Consider the following 18,889-nt stretch of genomic DNA (forward strand, 5'->3'; position numbering starts at 1 on the left):
TTTGAAGGTTATCTAGGTAATTTGGTGGGGACAGGTGATTTGGGGACCCTGCTCTTCCGCCATCTTGCCCCTCCCCCCCTTGAAGTCTTGTTCTATATCAAGATTGCTTTGGCTATTTGGAGTCTTTTGTGATTGCATACACACTTTAGCATTACTTGTTCTGAAGTGGTGTTGGTATTTTGATAGGGATTGCATTAAATCTTGTAGATTGCTTTGGATACTTATGGACATTTTAACAATATTGGTTTTCTCAGTTCATGAGCATAGAATATTTGTGTCATCTTCAGTTTCTTAAGTGTTTTGTAGATTTAATTTTATTTTTTAAAGATTTTAATTATTTATTCATAAGAGACACAGAGAGGCAGAGACACAGAGGAAGAAGCAGGCTCCATGCAGGGAGCCCAATGTGGGACTTGATCCCAGGACCCCAGGATCACGTCCTGAGCTGAAGGCAGACACTCAACCACTGAGCCACTCAGGCATCCCTGTTTTATAGTTTTTAGAGCACAGTTCTTTCACCTTCTTGGTTAAGTTTATTCCTAGGGACTTTACTTTTTTGGGTGCACCTGTAAATGAGGTTTTTTTGTTTTTTTTTTTTAATTCCTCTTTTAGCTACTTCATTATTTGTGTATAGAAATGCAGTGGGAAAAATGCAGTGGATTTCTGTATATTAATTTTGTATCCTGTGGCTCTACTGAATTCATTTATCAATTCTAGTAGTTTTTTTTTTTTGGTGGAGTATGTAGGGTTTTGTATGTATAGTATCATGTCATCTGCAAATAGTAATAGTTTTACTTCTTCCTTACCAACGTGTATGTCTTTTATTTTTCTTTTTTTTTTTTTTGTCTTTTATTTTTCTTGTCTGATTGCTCTGGCTAGGACTTCCAGTGTCATGTTGAATAAAAGTGTTATGAGTGGACATCTTGTCTTGTTCCTGACCTTAGAAGAAAAGCTTTCAGGTTTTCATGGTTGACTATGTTGTGACATTTATTTTTTATTTTTTAAAGATTTATTTATTTGAGGCGGGAAGGGCAGAGAGAGTGAGAGAGAATCCCAAGCAGCCTCCCCATTGAGCTCAGAGCCCAATGCAGAGCTTGGTCTCAAGACCCGGAGATCATGACGAGCCAAAATTAAGAATCGGACACTTAACCCCCTGAGCAACCCAGGCACCCTCATATGTTGTGTGGAGATGTATTCTCTTTAAATCTATACTGTTGGGTGGTTTTTTTTTTTTTATCATGAATAGGTGTTATGCTTTATTAGGTTCTTTTTCTGCATCTATTGAAATGATCATATGATTTATATCTTTTCTCTTGTTAATGTGATATATTGATTGACGAATAGTATGAATTCGAATTATGAATTCATGAATTATGAATAAATCCCATTTGATCATGGTGAATGAGTTTTTAGATGTATTCTTGGGTTCAGTGTGCTAATATTTTGTTGAGGATATTTACATCTATGTTCATCAGAGATATTGGGCTGTAGTTTTATTTTTGGTAGTGCTTTTATCTGCTTTTGGTATCAGGGTAATGCTGGCCTCCTGGAATAAATTTGGGAGCTTTCCCTCCTCTTCTATGTTTTGGAATCGTTTGAGAAGTATAGGTGTTAACTCTCCTTTAAATATGGGGGGGGCGGGGAATCCCTGGGTGGCGCAGCGGTTTGGCACCTGCCTTTGGCCCAGGGTGCGATCGATCCTGGGGACCCGAGATCGAGTCCCATGTCAGGCTCACGGTGCATGGAGCCTGCTTCTCCCTCTGCCTGTGTCTCTGCCTCTCTCTTTCTCTGTGTGTGACTATCATAAATAAAAATTTAAAAAAAAATATGGGGGGGGAATAAGTGTGGGGGGAAGGGAGGAGCACAGGGAGAGGAGAGAGAATCTTAAGCAGACTCCATGCCCAGCACAGATCTCAAAACCCTGAGATCATGACCTAAGCCTAAATCAAGAGTTGGACACTTGACCAACTGAGCCACCCAGTGATTCAGTTTCATTGCTAGTAATCAGTCTGTTTAGGGAACGCCTGGGTAGCTCAGTGGTTGAGCATCTGCCTTTGACATCTGCCTTTGGCTTGGGTCGTGATCCCAGGGTCCAGGGATCCCCTACAGGGAGGCTGCTTCTCCTCTGCCTCTGCCTCTCTCTGTCTTTCATGAATAAATTAATGAAATCTTAAAAAAAAAATCAGTCTGCTCAAATTTTCTATTTCTTCCAGATTCAGTTCTGGCAGTTTATGTGTTTCTACAAATTTACCAATTTCTTCTGGGTTGTGCAATTTGTCAGGATAAAAATTTTCACTATTCTCTATAATCTTGTGTATGTGATGTTGGTTATTATTTTTCCTTCCTCATTTCTGTTTTTATTTATTTGGTCCTCTCTTTTTTTCTTGGTGAGTCTGGCTTACCGTTTATCGCTTTTATTTATCTTTTCAAAGAACCTGCTCCTGGATTTATTGATCTGTTCTATTGGTTCTTTTTAGTTCGTTTCATTTCTTCCTGCTTTAATCTTTATCATTTCCTTTCTTGCACTGACTTTGAAGAGCTTCATATATCTTGATACTCTGTTATCAGGTGCATGTATGTTTTTAATCATTAGACTTATTTAATGGGTTGGTCATCTTATTAAAAAAATACCATTTCTGGTACTTCTTTGTTTTAAAGTATATTTTGTCTGATATTGGTATAATAATTCTAGCTTTTTTGTGGTTGCTGTTGCATTGTATTCCTGTCAATTTACTTTTACTTTCTATATTTGTGTCACAAACATGTCCCCTGTATTCAACGAATAGTTGGATCGTTTTTTTAAATCTTAGTTTAATCTTTTTTTCAACCTTTGATTTTTTTTTTAAATTTTTAATAAATTAATTTTTATTGGTGTTCAATTTACCAACATACAGAATAACACCCAGTGCTCATCCCGTCAAGTGTCCCCCTCAGTGCCCGTCACCCATTCACCCCCACCCCCGCCCTCTTCCCCCTCCACCACCCCTAGTTCATTTCCCAGAGTTAGAAGTCTTTATGTTCTGTCTCCCTTTCTGATATTTCCCACACATTTCTTCTCCCTTCCCTTATATTCCCTTTCACTATTATTCATATTCCCCAAATGAAACGAGAACAAACACTGTTTGTCCTTCTCCGATTGACTTACTTCACTCAGTATAATACCCTCCAGTTCCATCCACGTTGAAGCAAATGGTGGGTATTTGTCGTTTCTAATGGCTGAGTAATATTCCATTGTATACATAACACATCTTCTTTATCCATTCATCTTTTGATGGACACCGAGGCTCCTTCCACAGTTTGGCCATTGTGGACATGGCTGCTAGAAACATCGGGGTGCAGGTGTCCCGGCGTTTCATTGCATCTGAATCTTTGGGGTAAATCCCTAACAGTGCAATTGCTGGGTCGTAGGGCAGGTCTATTTTTAATTCTTTGAGGAACCTCCACACAGTTTTCCAGAGTGGCTGCACCAGTTCACATTCCCACCAACAGTGTAAGAGGGTTCCCTTTTCTCCACATCCTCTCCAACATTTGTTGTTTCCTGCCTTGTTAATTTTCCCCATTCTCACTGGTGTGAGGTGGGATCTCATTGTGTTTTTGATTTGTATTTCCCTGATGGCAAGTGATGCAGAGCATTTTCTCATGTGCATGTTGGCCATGTCTATGTCTTCCTCTGTGAGATTTCTCTTCATGTCTTTTGCACATTTCATGATTGGATTGTTTGTTTCCTTGCTGTTGAGTTTAATAAGTTCTTTATAGATTTTGGAAATTAGCCCTTTATCTGATATGTTATTTGCAAATATCTTCTCCCATTCTGTAGGTTGTCTTTTAGTTTTGTTGACTGTATCCTTTGCTGTGCAAAAGCTTCTTATCTTGATGAAGTCCCAATAGTTCATTTTTGCTTTTGTTTCTTTTGCTTTCGTGGATGTATCTTGCAAGAAGTTACTGTGGCCAAGTTCAAAAAGGGTGTTGCCTGTGTTCTCCTCTAGGATTTTGATGGAATCTTGTCTCACGTTTAAATCTTTCATCCATTTTGAGTTTATGTTTGTGTATGGTGCAAGAGAGTGGTCTAGTTCTTCTGCATGTGGATGTCCAATTTTCCCAGCACCATATATTGAAGAGACTGTCTTTCTTCCAGTGGATCGTCTTTCCTCCTTTATCCAATATTAGTTGACCATAAAGTTCAGGGTCCACTTCTGGGTTTTCTATTCTGTTCCATTGATCTATGTGTCTGTTTTTGTGCCAGTACCACACTGTCTTGATGATCACAGCTTTGTAGTACAACCTGAAATCTGGCATTGTGATGCCCCCAGATATGGTTTTCTTTTTTAAAATTCCCCTGGCTATTCGGGGTCTTTACTGATTCCACACAAATCTTAAAATAATTTGTTCTCTCTGAAGAAAGTCCATGGTATTTTGATAGGGATTGCATTAAACATGTACATTGCCCTGGGTAACATTGACATTTTCACAATATTAATTCTGCCAATCCATGAGCATGGAATATTTTTCCATCCCTTTGTGTCTTCCTCAATTTCTTTCAGAAGTGTTCTATAGTTTTTAGGGTATAGATCCTTTACCTCTTTGGTTAGGTTTATTCCTAGGTATCTTAAGCTTTTGGGTGCAATTGTAAATGGGATTGACTCCTTAATTTCTCTTTCTTCAGTCTCATTGTTAGTGTATAGGAATGCCACTGATTTCTGGGCATTGATTTTGTATCCTGCCATGCTACCAAATTGCTGTATGAGTTCTAGCAATCTTGGGGTGGAGGCTTTTGGGTTTTCTATGTACAGTATCATGTCATCGGCGAAGAGGGAGAGTTTGACTTCTTCTTTGCCAATCTGAATGCCTTTAATGTCTTTTTGTTGTCTGATTGCTGAGGCTAGGACTTCCAATACTATGTTGAATAGCAGTGGTGAGAGTGGAAATCCCTGTCTTGTTCCTGATCTTAGGGGAAAGGCTCCCAGTGCTTCCCCATTGAGAATGATATTTGCTGTGGGCTTTTCGCAGATGGCTTTTAAGATATCGAGGAAAGTTCCCTCTATCCCTACACTCTGAAGAGTTTTGATCAGGAATGGATGCTGTATTTTGTCAAATGCTTTCTCTGCATCTAATGAGAGGATCATATGGTTCTTGGTTTTTCTCTTGCTGATATGATGAATCACATTGAGCGTTTTACGAGTGTTGAACCAGCCTTGTGTCCCGGGGATAAATCCTACTTGGTCATGGTGAATAATTTTCTTAATGTGTTGTTTGATCCTATTGGCTAGTATCTTGTTGAGAATTTTTGCATCCATGTTCATCAGGGATATTGGTCTGTAATTCTCCTTTTTGGTTTTGGAATTAAGGTGATGCTGGCCTCATAGAATGAATTTGGAAGTACTCCATCTCTTTCTATCTTTCCAAACAGCTTTAGTAGAATAGGTATGATTTCTTCTTTAAACGTTTGATAGAATTGCCCTGGGAAGCCATCTGGCCCTGGACTCTTGTGTCTTGGGAGGTTTTTGATGACTTCTTCAATTTCCTCCCTGGTTATTGGCCTGTTCAGGTTTTCTATTTCTTCCTGCTCCAGTTTTGGTAGTTCGTGGCTTTCCAGGAATGCGTCCATTTCTTCTAGATTGCCTAATTTATTGGCGTAGAGCTGTTCATAATATGTTTTTAAAATCGTTTGTATTTCCTTGGTGTTGGTAGTGATCTCTCCTTTCTCATTCATGATTTTATTAATTTGAGTCTTCTCTCTCTTCTTTTTAATAAGGTTGGCTAATGGTTTATATATTTTATTAATTCTTTCAAAGAACCAACTCCTGGTTCTATTGATCTGTTCCACAATTCTTCTGGTCTCAATTTCGTTGAGTTCTGCTCGAATTTTAATTAACTCTCTTCTTCTGCTGGGTGTCGGGTCCATTTGCTGTTTTTTCTCTAGCTCCTTTATGTGTAAGGTTAGCTTTTGTATTTGAGTTCTTTCCAGTTTTTGAATGGATGCTTGTATTGCGATGTATTTCCCCCTCAGGACTGCTTTTGCTGCATCCCAAAGATTTTGAACGGTTGTATCTTCATTCTCATTAGTTTCCATGAATCTTTTTAATTCTTCCTTAATTTCCTGGTTGACCCTTTTATCTTTTAGCAGGATGGTCCTTAACCTCCACGTGTTTGAGGTCCTTCCAAACTTCTTCTTGTGATTGAGTTCTAATTTCAAGGCGTTATGGTCTGAGAATATACAGGGGACGATCCCAATCTTTTGGTATCGGTTCAGACCCGATTTGTGACCCAGTATGTGGTCTATTCTGGAGAAAGTTCCATGTGCACTTGAGAAGAATGTGTATTCAGTTGAGTTTGGATGTAAAGTTCTGTAGATATCTGTGAAATCCATCTGGTCCAGTGTATCATTTAAAGCTCTCGTTTCTTTGGGGATGTTGTGCTTAGAAGACCTATCAACCTTTGATTTTTTATTGGATTTTTAATCCATTTACATTTGATATATCTTTTAAAAGATTTATTTATTCATGAGAGACACAGAAGGAGAGGCAGAGACATATAGGCAGAGGGAGGAGGAGGCTCTCTGCAGGGAGCCCGATGCGGAACTCTATCCCAGATCCAGGGATCACACCATGAGCCAAAGGCAGATGAAGGTGGCTCAACTGCTGAGCCACCCAGGCATCCCCACATTTAATGTTGATGATTTATATCTGCTGTTAATTTTCTGTTCTCTCTATGTATTTTATAATGTAGAACTTTAATTTCATTGCTGACCTTTTTTTCACTATATGTCTTTGAGTGTTTTTTTGAGTGGTTGCTCTAGGGTTTTACCAAATATTGTTGACTCTTGAGCAGCATGGGGGTTAGAGTTACTGACCCCCACACAGTTTAAAATCTGCCTATAGGGATCCCTGGGTAGCGCAGCGGTTTAGCACCTGCCTTTGGCCCAGGGCGCGATCCTGGAGACCCGGGATCGAATCCCACATCGGGCTCCCGGTGCATGGAGCCTGCTTCTCCCTCTGCCTGTGTCTCTGCCTCTCTCTCTCTCTCTCTGTGTGTGACTATCATAAATAAATAAAAATTAAAAAAAAATAAAATCTGCCTATAAACTTTTGATTCCCCCAACACTTAACTACTCGTAGCCTACTCTTGACTGGAAGCTTTATTGATAACCTAGTCAACAAACACATAGTTTGTCTATATATTATATACCGTATTCTTACAGTAAAGTAAGCTAGAGGAAAAAATGTTAATAAAAAACATAAGGAAGAGAAACACATTTACAGTAGGATAGCTGTATTTGCTAAAAAAAAAAAAATCTGCATATATGTGGACCTGGCCCATGGACAGTGATAATTGTACAACTCAGGAGCAGCATCCACTAGGCAGGCCTTTGGGTAGCAGCAGTAGCCTAGAAGCCCAGAGAAGCTGCACCAGCTACCTGCGGATGTACCACTAGCCTGTGGCCATCCACAACAGTGGCCACGTGTGAGTGCCACGTGCCTGGCATCTGGGACGCCAGAGGCCTGGGGCACAGTTGTGGGGAAGAGTTTATGCCCGGCCCAGGAGAGGCATTGAGGCTCAAGGGTGCTCCCTGTACAGCACCGTTCCTACCTTTTGGGTGGATTTCTTGGCTTGGGCCTGGCCTCTCGCCTGCCAGCCCTGGACACTCAGTCCAGCCACCTCATAATCATAAGCGCATGTGATGACCTGCAGCCCTACGTAGTCCTGGGGCTCCCTGAGGGCTCCTGACAGCCTTAGCTGGCCTCTTCTGCTACTCAGAGGGCAGCAGGTGGGACCTTTGCCTCAGACACCTTCAGTTTGGTCCCATGAAGACTGGAGTGGGCAGTTGTAAATAAATGTCTTAAGGCTTTTGCTGTCAGCTCTTAAAGGTCCACGTATAAGTGGACTTGGGTAGTTCAAACCCATGTTGTTCAAGAATCTTTTCTACATCTTACCAGCTTTAGATTCATATCTGCTTAGTTCCAATAAAATATAGAATCTATGCTGCCATATAACTTGATTCCCATTTTCACCTTTCAGTGGTATTGCTGTTATGCATATTGGATTTATTAATGTTACAAACCCAACTGTGTGTTATAATTACTACTTTAGCATCCATAGTAATTTTCTTAGCCCATGACAACTTTGCTCCCACTCTGTCTCTGTGCCATTACTGAGAAACATATTGCACTTATATTACATTGTGTCATAAACTGTAATACATTATATAGCATCATTTGATCCAATTGTTTTTAAAATCAATTAAGAAAATAAAGAATTAAAAAAATGCATATTTACCTTTATTGTGTTTATTTACTTTCAGCCTAAAGAACTTTTGTTAGTATTTTTTTAAGTTGGGTTTGCTGTCAACAAAATCTCTCAATTTTTGGTTATCTGGCAGTCTTTTTTCACCTACCTTTTTTTTTTTTTAATTTTAAGTAGGCTCTGCATCGAACATGGGGCTTGAATTCATAACGCTGAGATCAAGAGTCATGCTCTACCAACTGAGACAGCCAGTGCCCCTTCACCTTCATTTTTGATCAGTAACTTTCCTCAGTATAAGATTTTTGGCTAACCATTTTTTCATTCAGCACTTATATGTGTTATCCCGCTACCCTCTTGCTTCTGTTATTTCTGCTAGGAACCAGCTACTAATCTCATGGAGATCCCCTTGTAAGTGACTCGTTCCTGTTGATTCTTTTAAAGGTTTCTCACTGTCTTTTACATTCATCAGTTTTACTCTGACGTGTCCACCTGTGGTTCTCTTTATGTTTATCTTACATGAAGTTCTTGGAGCTTCCTGCATGTTTAGGCTATTGTTTTTCAATACATTTGGGAAGCCTTTTGGCTATTCTTTCCTTGAATTTTTTGTTTGTTTTCTTTCTTCCCTCTCCTTCCAGTAGATATTCCATTTATGTGTGTGTGCGTGCATTTCTTTGTGTCCCATATTCCTCTCGGGTTTTCTTATTTCCCCCCCCTTTGGGGCTTTTGTAATGTCTATTCATCTATCTGAGTTTTCTAATTCTTTCTTTTTATCTTTGTTGACATTCTCTATTTTTTTTAAATTTTTATTTATTTATGATAGTCACAGAGAGAGAGAAAGAGAGAGAGAGAGAGAGAGAGAGAGAGAGAGAGAGAGGCAGAGACACAGGCAGAGGGAGAAGCAGGCTCCATGCACCGGGAGCCCGATATGGGATTCGATCCCGGGTCTCCAGGATCGCGCCCTGAGCCAAAGGCAGGCGCCAGACCGCTGCGCCACCCAGGGATCCCGACATTCTCTATTTGAAACAGATTGTCCTCCTACTTTCCTTTATTTCCTTAGACATACTTCTTTTTAGTTCTATGAACATGTAATAGCTACTTTAAAGTCTGTTCAGTATGACATTTGGTCACAGGCAGTCTTTGTTGCCTGTTTTTTTCCTGTTGTATGGCTTATCCTTTTCTGCTTTTCTGTATACCTAGTAGGTTTTTTTTGCTGCAGAGCATTTTAGGTAATATACTGTAGGACTTCCCAGTACTTGTGTGTGACTCTCTCCCTCCTCATTCCAGGGCTTGTTATATGTTCCTAGTTTAGTTACTGGCTAGATTATTATAGTGAACTGTGTTTCTTTCCCACTGTGTTAAGCCTTGATCTTGTCTTTAGGGAGGTGCAGTTTGGGGTATGCCTATAGCCACCCTGAGATGACTATGGTACAGGTAGGGCTCTTTCCCACTTTCTTTGATCACACCTAGCAGTAAAACTCCACTAATTATGGCCCATTGCTCTGTTTTTTTTAACAGTGCCCTGGGGTATAAAGTTCTCTACAGGCTAATCCAGTCAAACTGGTTCCTTCCAGGGATTAGTTTCTGAGATTAATATTGGGTATTTGTTCCAACTTTTAAAGGGGGGGGGGGTGTTCCTCCAAGCTGTCTAACCTCCCTGATTCTCTCCTACAAACTAGCTGGCTCAAGGAAATCTAACTAGGGGAATCCAAAACTGAGTTCTGAGTTTGCTATTTGACTTCAACAGTGAGAACTTTCTTTGTAGAGGAACCTCAGGTAGAATTCACGATTTTTCTAGTGCTGCTGTTAAATACTAGGCAGGCTTAAACAGAAATGTGTCTACTTGGCCATTACTAACAGTAGTGGTTTCTGCCTCATGTTTGAGGAGACAGAGAGCCTTCTAACATTGACTAGAACAGTAGGTTGTGAAATTCATTTTGAGGGAGTTTACGTTAAAACCCGTGGAGTATATTTTTATACAGGCTCACTATCTGTTTGTGCTGTCTTTACTTTTTAAAATATCTTCTTTATCTTACTTGATTCCTTGGCACTTTTATCACAAATAGGATAATTTCTCAAACTGCCTATTTGGGATATATATGCCTGCTTTTCCATGAAGTAGAGGAGGAGTGGGCTTCCTGCTGGGCATAGCTACCTTTACTGCCAGCCTTCTGGGTAGGTGTGCTCCTTGTTCCTCTGGGAAACTGCCAAGCAGCTGGGGTACTATGCTACCTTTCCTCCTCAAGCCTCCTGTCTTGCTTCATCCCTGGGGGGCCTGAGTGGTAAGGGAGGGGGGATGCAAAGGACTGACCCTCCTGGGTTAGTGCTGCTGGTGCTGCTGGATCATCCAGAGGCTGTCCCTGAGTCCCTTTCTGGGCCTGGAGCCCTCTTGTGTTTTCCCACTTCTTGGCAGGAGAGCTCCTCTGCATGTTTTAGGCTGACAGATGTACTAGTTTTCCACATTTCCAGGTACCCCTTATGATTTCTCAGCCACAGCGGATTCTGGTTTTCTATCACATATTCACAGTTGTAGATATTTGTTTGTTATTGTGGTTTGGGATAGAAAGGAACAGCTGCAGTGTATGCTCAGTCTCATTTGGAAAATTCAGAAGAGGGGATCCCTGGGTGGTGCAGCGGTTTGATGCCTGTCTTTGGCCCAGGGCGGGATCCTGGAGACCCGGGATCGAATTCCACGTCGGGCTCCCGGTGCATGGAGCCTGCTTCTCCCTCTGCCTATGTCTCTGCCTCTCTCTCTCTCTCTCTATGTGTGTGTGTGACTATCATAAATAAATAAAAAATTAAATATTAAAAAAAAAGAAAATTCAGAAGATAATCCAAAGGTATTTGAAATGAATTAGTTTTGGGGTTCAGAATAGCTCTCCTTTTATCTGCCCTTTGATTGATAAAGAACTCTCTTTAAGCCAGTGAGAGACATCTGGACATTCTCTTTGGCAAGGCTCTTGAGGGGACTGAGTATCAAAATCTACTTTTTATTGAACATCAAAATCTTCTCTTGAAGAAAGAAACTCTAAATTTATATAATTTGTATGTTGAATATATCTACAGTAATTCTGAGAGGAAAATATATTTGCAATCGGTTTGGAAATGCCTGGAATGCTCTCCCCCCCCCAAAAAAAAAAACAACTAGCACCCCCCTCCCCCACGCATCCTGACCCCTCATGCCTCCCTGCTCCATGCTACACTTTCTAGGTAGTGTAAATAGAAATTCTCATGCAGGTACACTCAGCATTCATTGAGGAGCTGCAGTGTGCCTAGTGGTGTACTATGGACTAAGGGCAGAAGTTAGCAAGCTAATGACCTCCTGTTTTTGTCCATAAGTTATATCAGAACACAGTCATACCCATTCATAGCCATATTGTTTATGGCTGTTTTTGTGCTATAAAAGCAGGTATGAATTGTTGCAACTGGTATCATACGGCAACAAATTAAAATATTTTTTACCCGACTTCCTGGGCAGCATAAAGACATGAGTCTTGGTTCTTCTGAATGTGGTGTCTTGCTTGGTGCAGAGAAAGGAAAGTGTGGACTTTGGAGTATAGAGGTTAGATGGAGAGGCAGAGAGCCTCTTGCCTTCTTAGAATTTGTTTTTGATTCTTGTGGGGAGAGCTTTTCAGGTTGTCTTCTTTTTCAGTAGATACCACCAAAATTGACCTCTTCCTTTCCGTATGCTTTTTATCCTATTCACTGCTTCTGATCAAGCCCCCTTTCCCTGGTAACACAAGCATATTTGTACAGAGCATTCTCTGAAATCTGCTTCCCTGTTCTGCCCTTAAATACCTGATATTTTCTTTTCTCACAATCATAAATGTACATTGAAATGCTGTCTCACAATCATAAATGTACATTGAAATGCTGTCTCATTTCTTTCCCTCTCTCAGAGATGATAACCATGGTCATGAAATCATTCCTTAGCTTTTTCTCTGTGCTTTCACTGTGTATATTCTCAGCCCTGAATGATACTGTTATTATTTTGTCTGTTTTATAACTTACTGTAAGTGGTATGTGTTCTTCTGAAGCTGGTGGTGTTTGGTTTTGTTTGTCTGGTTTTGGCTCAGCAATATATTTGTGACCGTCCTACTCTAGTTCTTTGACTCACTTGTGTTTGGCATTCTGGTATATGGACATGCACAGTTTATTAATCCATTCTGGGGGCTCCTTTTTTCCCCCTAATTAAATTGACCTTTCATTTTTATTTATTTTAATAGTCTTACTGAGATGTAATTGATAGGCCATAAAGTTCACCTGTTGCGACGCCTGGGTAGTCACCCAGTCAGTGGTTGAGTGTCTGCCTTCAGCCCAGGGCATGATCCTGGAGTCCCAGGATTGAGTCCCACCTCGGGCTCCCTACATGGAGCCCGCTTCTCTCTCTGCCTATGTGTCTGCCTCTCTTGCTCTGTGTCCCTCATGAATGAATAAATAAAATCTAAAAAAAAAAAAAAGTTCACCTGTTTAAAGTGTACAATTCAGTGGCTTGTATACAGTTGTACAATAGTCACCATTACCTAATTTTAGAACATTTTTATCACTCCCAAAAGAAATGTTGTACCTATTTGTATTCATATCCTATCTCCCTTACTCCAGCCCCCAGATTGAAACTCATCTATTGGGGATCCCTGGGTGGCGCAGCGGTTTGGCGCCTGCCTTTGGCCCAGGGCGCGATCCTGGAGACCCGGGATCGAATCCCACGTCGGGCTCCCGGTGCATGGAGCCTGCTTCTCCCTCTGCCCGTGTCTCTGCCTCTCTCTCTCTCTGTGTGTGACTATCATAAATAAAATAAAAATTAAAAAAAAAAGAAACTCATCTATTTATCTGTATGGATTTATCTATTCTGGATTTTTCATATAAATGGGATCTTCTGTGGGTTTTTTGTGACTGGCTTTCATTTAGAATGTTTTTGAGGCTCATCCATGGTGTATATGATAGCTTTTGGGTTCACAATTTTTTGCTGTTACAAATGATGCTTTATATGCTTTATGTGTGTTAGGGAACTTTTTTTTTTATGACTTACAAACAGTAAAAATTTGATCTTCTAACCATTCACTGAAGTTCTGGAAGGTAATAACATTACAAAAATAAAATCGAGGGGCACCTGGATGGCTTAGTCAATTAATGTTTGTACCTTTGGCTGGGGTCATGATCCCAGGGTCCTGGGATGGAGCCCCATGTCCAGCGTCCTGTTCATCGGGCAGTCCATTTCTGCCTCTCCCTCTGCCCCTATATCAACTTTGTGTGTGTGCACAAGCACATATATGCTCTTTCTCTCTCTCTTAAAGAAATAAAATCTTAAAAAAAAGGAAAAACAACCTAGGGATACCTGGGTGGCTCAGTCAGTTAAGTGTCTGCCTTCCACTCAGGTCATGATCTGAGGGTCCTAGGATCAAGACCCACATCCAGCTTCCTGCTTAGCAGGGAGCCTGCCTCTCCTCCTGGCTTATGCATGCACCTGTGCAGTCTATCCCCCTCCCCCCAGTAGATAAATAAAATCATTGTTTAAAAATGCAACCGAAAATACAGTTGAGTGCCTCCAGTATTGAGTTAGGCATAGTCCTTATCTTTTTAAGAACTTGAAATGTAGTTGGGCTAAAACGACAAATTATAAAGTCATGGAAGTGCTACGAGTGAATAAGCACAATTCTGAAGAAATGCAGGAAAAGGAGCAGTTTTCTGATATATGTGTACAAAGAGTTATAAAATGAATGACATTTGTTCTCAGTCTCTAGACTATAGAAAATTCATAAGGTTTCAGAAAGTGGGTGTTGGCAGGAAAGCAGAAGGAGAAACAGGGGCATTGGGAGGCGGAAGAGAGTTTTCCAGGAACTTGGAAGAGATGGGATGATGTATGGTGGCTAATAAGGGTTCAGGCTGATTGGTCTGTACCTGGGAAGCATTGAAAAAATTAGAAAGATTAAGATGTAGCCACGTTTGTATTTTATTTTTTTAAATATTTTATTCATGAGAGAGACAGAGAGGCAGAAACATAGGCAGAGGGAGAAGGAGGCTCCCCATTCCTGATGTAGGACTCGATTCCAGAACCCTGAAATCACGACTTGAGCCAAAGGCAGATGCTCAGCCACTGAGCCACTCAGGTGCCCCCACATTTGTATTTTAGAAAGAAAACTCTTGACCGCATGTGGGGTTGGCTGGAGACAGGAGAGTCTAGGGGTGGAGCAGTCCACATGAGGGCTGTCCCCATCCTTGAGGTGAGTGATGATACAGTGATGGTCATGGCAATGGGCTGAGAGGAAATGGAGAGACCTTTTTCAGATTAGCTGACTTAACCGATAATGGGTGGGGGCACAGGGAAGAATTCTAAGATGACTCCCAGGGTTTCTCACTTGGACAGCTGAATGCTTTGAGAATTCGATAAATAACCCTCACATAGTTGAGATTAACTTGTGTCAGAAGCTCTCCACTTTCCACAGGTAAAATATCTGTGTCAGTTTGCTTTAAGGAGTAACGTAGCTTCCTGTCATTTAAAGATGACTTAAAGTGTTTCATTTCCAATTCAGAAGTGAAACAGGTTCATACTGAGCCTAGAAGATGTTAATTTTAGACTTGAACAAACTATTATCATCTACTTCCTCATAGCCAAAAGAATGCAATGGTGTAAAGATTCCTGTTGATGCCAGTAAACCAAATCCAAATGATGTGGAGTTTGATAATCTATATTTGGATATGAATGGAATCATCCATCCCTGTACTCATCCTGAAGACAAGTACGTAACCCATTTTTGTTACTGATAGCAGAAGTTACAGAGGAGTACTGTATCCTGTTATGTTGTTTGTTTGTCCTTGTAGACCAGCACCAAAAAATGAGGATGAAATGATGGTTGCAATTTTTGAGTACATTGACAGACTTTTCAATATTGTAAGACCAAGACGACTTCTCTACATGGCAATAGATGGAGTGGTAAGTGCTAAAAAAGTTAACTTAGAATCCTCTGTTTTTGTTTTTGCTGTGTTCTGAGTGTCTTGAGTGCAAGTCAGCCAAATAACAAAAAATGTCGACTTTGGTGACCTTGAGAGAGGCAGAATGATCATTCATTCATTTCTTGTACCTTTTTTGTGTCGGATACTGTGAGCTACTGAGGATAATGGTGACTGCCCTTTCTTTTGAAGGCTTACCACTAATGGGACAGAGATAAATGAGCAAGTTTAGTTATTTGTGGGCTTTATAGGTACTAGATAACACATGCAGGGTGCTGAGGGAAGAGAATCAGTACTACTAAGGGAGTTAGGAGATAGGAGGTAATTTTTGTCCCATTTCTTGAAGCATAAAGAACAACAGGAGATTGGTGAGCAGTGGAGGGGGATGATGGAATAATTAGGAATAGGAAAGATGTTCCAGGTTTCTCAAATGGGCCCCTGCCTTTGACCATACTGACCCATTTGGGCAATTACAGGTGTTTTAGATTGGAAAGGGAAGGTAGAGCAATGGCTTGAGAAGGCTTTATTACCATCTTCAGGAGTTTGGATTTTCTCCTGTAGGCAGTAAGTAGTCCTCAGAATGCTTTAAGAGGGCAATAGCTTACTGACCTAGGATAGGATGGTATGTTAACTATCGATGAGCTTAGCTTATAAATGACCAGCAAACTATATATTAGTATTCAAGGAAATTTAAGGTAAATCATAACCGTAAAATTTATTTAGCTATGTACAAATATTCACTTTCTTTTTAGATTAAGTCATCCTAGTGGCTAATGACATGATTTGAAAATCTAGAAATTTTGGGTCCAAGAAGATTAACTTTTTTCTGAGGTTCTCTTTATGCAATGAAAAATTACTTAGGGGATGCCCGGGTGGCTCAGCAGTTGAGTGCATGCCTTCCACCCAGGGCGCGATCTTGGAGTCCCGGGATCAAGTCCCACATCGGGCTCCCTGTGAGGAGCCTGCTTCTCCCTATACCTGTGTCTCTGCCTCATTCTCTGTCTCTCATGAATAAATAAAATCTTTACAAAATAAAATAAAATTCATACCCTTTAAAAAAAAAGAAAAAAAAGAAAAATTACTTAGCTACTTGATAGCTTGGTAAAGTGCAGTGAAGAATAGAGGGAACAGAAATATCTTACTTGGGGCATATTCTAATTCACATTAGTGAAAGTTCTTGAAGAAAATCTGTCACTTTTTGTCCAGTGTGCCCTTACTCCTAAATCAAGTATATAAACTATAAGCATACCTGTATGAATGTGTGTTTGTATGCTCAGGTCTGTAACATTTTTTTTGTTGAAATATAAATGTAGATCAGAGAACTTGGTATTTGAAAGAGTTAGGTTAGGTGGCCTCATTTTATAGGAAAGGGAATTATTTAAAGATAATTTAAAACAGATTGTTTTATGTAGACAGGATACTTGAGTCCCTTTCAGCCCCAAAACTCAGTTGAGGAATTTCAAAACCTTAGAATCCAGTTTACTTCATTCATGCTTATCCAGTGATTTTAAGTTATATTTGGTCAAAGTGATTCAAAAGTATTTTCATTTAAAACCTTGTTCCCGGGATCCCCGGGTGGCGCAGCGGTTTGGCGCCTGCCTTTGGCCCAGGGCGCGATCCTGGAGACCCGGGATCGAATCCCACATCGGGCTCCCGGTGCATGGAGCCTGCTTCTCCCTCTGCCTATGTCTCTGCCTCTCTCTCTCTCTGTGTGACTGTCATAAATAAATAAAAATCAAAAAATAAAAAATAAAAAATAAAACCTTGTTCCCTTTCTACCTTCTTTGCCTTATTGTAGAGACAGAGTGGTTATTGTGGAAAGTACAAAATAGAAGTGCCTTGAAGTCCTACAGATTAATAAGTCATTTTCTTTTGCTAAATTTATGGGGCCTGGTAGATCCCATTTGGAGACCATCCTTACTTTTAGGCATGGACATCAGGTCTTCCTGATCCTAGTTCTGTAGTAGTAACTATTCATTGCGTGCTGGCACCGTAGCCCAGTAGAAATGACATTGGGTTGTGGGCACTGCAGTATTAAATGGCTTTTTAGGATCTTTGTCGATTTGACATGTCACTCATTACTTGCTTGAGGTCAGCTTTAAGTTCTTGATCCAAATTTAAGTTCTCAGGATTTACTGTCTGTCATGAAAGGATTATTTAGGTATATTACTTTTCCATTTTAGTGTACTATTTTTATAAGAACAACTGATTGAAAATGTACAGATTTTGTTAACACATATTTTGAATAGTATTATGTGACTATGAAATGTTTTCAGGCACCGCGTGCCAAAATGAACCAGCAGCGTTCCAGGAGGTTCAGAGCATCAAAAGAAGGAATGGAAGCAGCAGTGGAGAAGCAGCGAGTCAGGGAAGAAATACTGGCAAAAGGTAAAGAATGTGCATCTTGAGGTTGGACTTCTTATGAGATGTAAACAGAATGGCGGGGAGAGGTGTCAACTATCTTTTGCAGTAGGTGTGGTTTTAATTTAATTAGGATCCAGAATATCCAAGGAAAATTTATGTTCACTGTCAGAAAGTGGTATCCTTCATTCCCACTAACAAGCTTGTTTCTTTTCCCAACTCTGTAGGAAAAGGGAAATGGGAATAAAAGGAGGAATTCTTATAGGGAGAGCAGATTCTCAACCTCTTTTCTTTTCTTTTCTTTTTTTCTTTTCTTTCTCTTCTCTTCTCTTCTCTTCTCTTCTCTTCTTTCTCTTCTTCTTTTCTTCTTTTCTTTTTCTCCTTCCTTCCTTCCTTCCTTCCTTCCTTCCTTCCTTCCTTCCTTCCTTCCTACCCCTTTCAAGGGAAGCACAGCTCTTAAGCTAAGTTTGATGTATCTGTAAAGGAGAAATAACATTGTTTCTCTTTTCTGTGGGGCTCTTAGTGTTCTTTTCTGTGAGATGAGGGCTATTAGAATGCTGCAGTTCTGTAAACATTTTCCTTACATCAGTCTTGGTAGCTTGTTTAGCTTAGCGTGTTTATTGCTTCCCCTTAGAATTCAGAGATCTGTAAGAGGAGACACAGGATGATGTGATCCATATTTATAGGCTATCACCAAGTCAGACACACTACAATAGAGGTGGATGCAACAGGCACTGAGGCAGTGAAGTACTCAGGGTACCCTTGATGTGGGGGAGAGTTGGGGTCTGATCATCTTTGCAGTTCCTTAGAGCTTAAAATTCCTGATGGTCACTTAGGTGGAAGTTGATGAAGTCTCAAAAGGGAGGAAGGTCAGGGAGTCCAGATACTCAGTGGGACTGGTTTTCTCCCAAGACACCTGTCTGTGAGATAGAGTGTAGTTGTAGCAGGGTAATGTGTTTGGTGTTTTGTTATAGAAGTCAGCATGATAGACCAGGAAAGCAGTAATTTATGGGCTCAAGATGCTGTACTTTGCATGTAAAAGAGGATAGCTCAGCTCTGCAATTACAATACATTTTTCTGTTGTTTTAATTTGCCAGAAGTGTGCAACTATATAGTTACTTTAGCTGTAGCTTGTAATTAATATGCTTAATCCTGTTTGTACTTATAAAAGATTGTCTTTGATTTTAAAGATGTCTTCTTTCTTAAAGATGTTTGAGATAGGGATCCCTGGGTGGCGCAGCGGTTTGGCGCCTGCCTTTGGCCCAGGGTGCGATCCTGGAGACCCGGGATTGAATCCCACATCGGGCTCCCGGTGCATGGAGCCTGCTTCTCCCTCTGCCTG

The 18,889-nt window shown here is 40.5% G+C and overlaps 1 protein-coding gene across 1 annotated transcript in view; it reads left to right on the top strand.

The window, feature by feature from the left end:
* The window catches only part of XRN2 (5'-3' exoribonuclease 2), a 93,964-nt gene that overhangs the window by 15,916 nt on the left and 59,159 nt on the right, over window positions 1-18,889 (top strand). The window contains exons 2-4 of the mRNA XM_055299885.1: window positions 14,848-14,975; window positions 15,058-15,169; window positions 17,463-17,574. Coding sequence (XP_055155860.1) covers window positions 14,848-14,975; window positions 15,058-15,169; window positions 17,463-17,574 — 352 coding nt within the window. The remainder of the gene's footprint in view (window positions 1-14,847; window positions 14,976-15,057; window positions 15,170-17,462; window positions 17,575-18,889) is intronic.

The sequence above is a fragment of the Nyctereutes procyonoides genome, unplaced genomic scaffold (genome assembly GCF_905146905.1).
Source record: "Nyctereutes procyonoides isolate TBG_1078 unplaced genomic scaffold, NYPRO_anot_genome, whole genome shotgun sequence".
In the NCBI taxonomy this organism is placed as follows: Eukaryota; Metazoa; Chordata; class Mammalia; order Carnivora; family Canidae; genus Nyctereutes; species Nyctereutes procyonoides.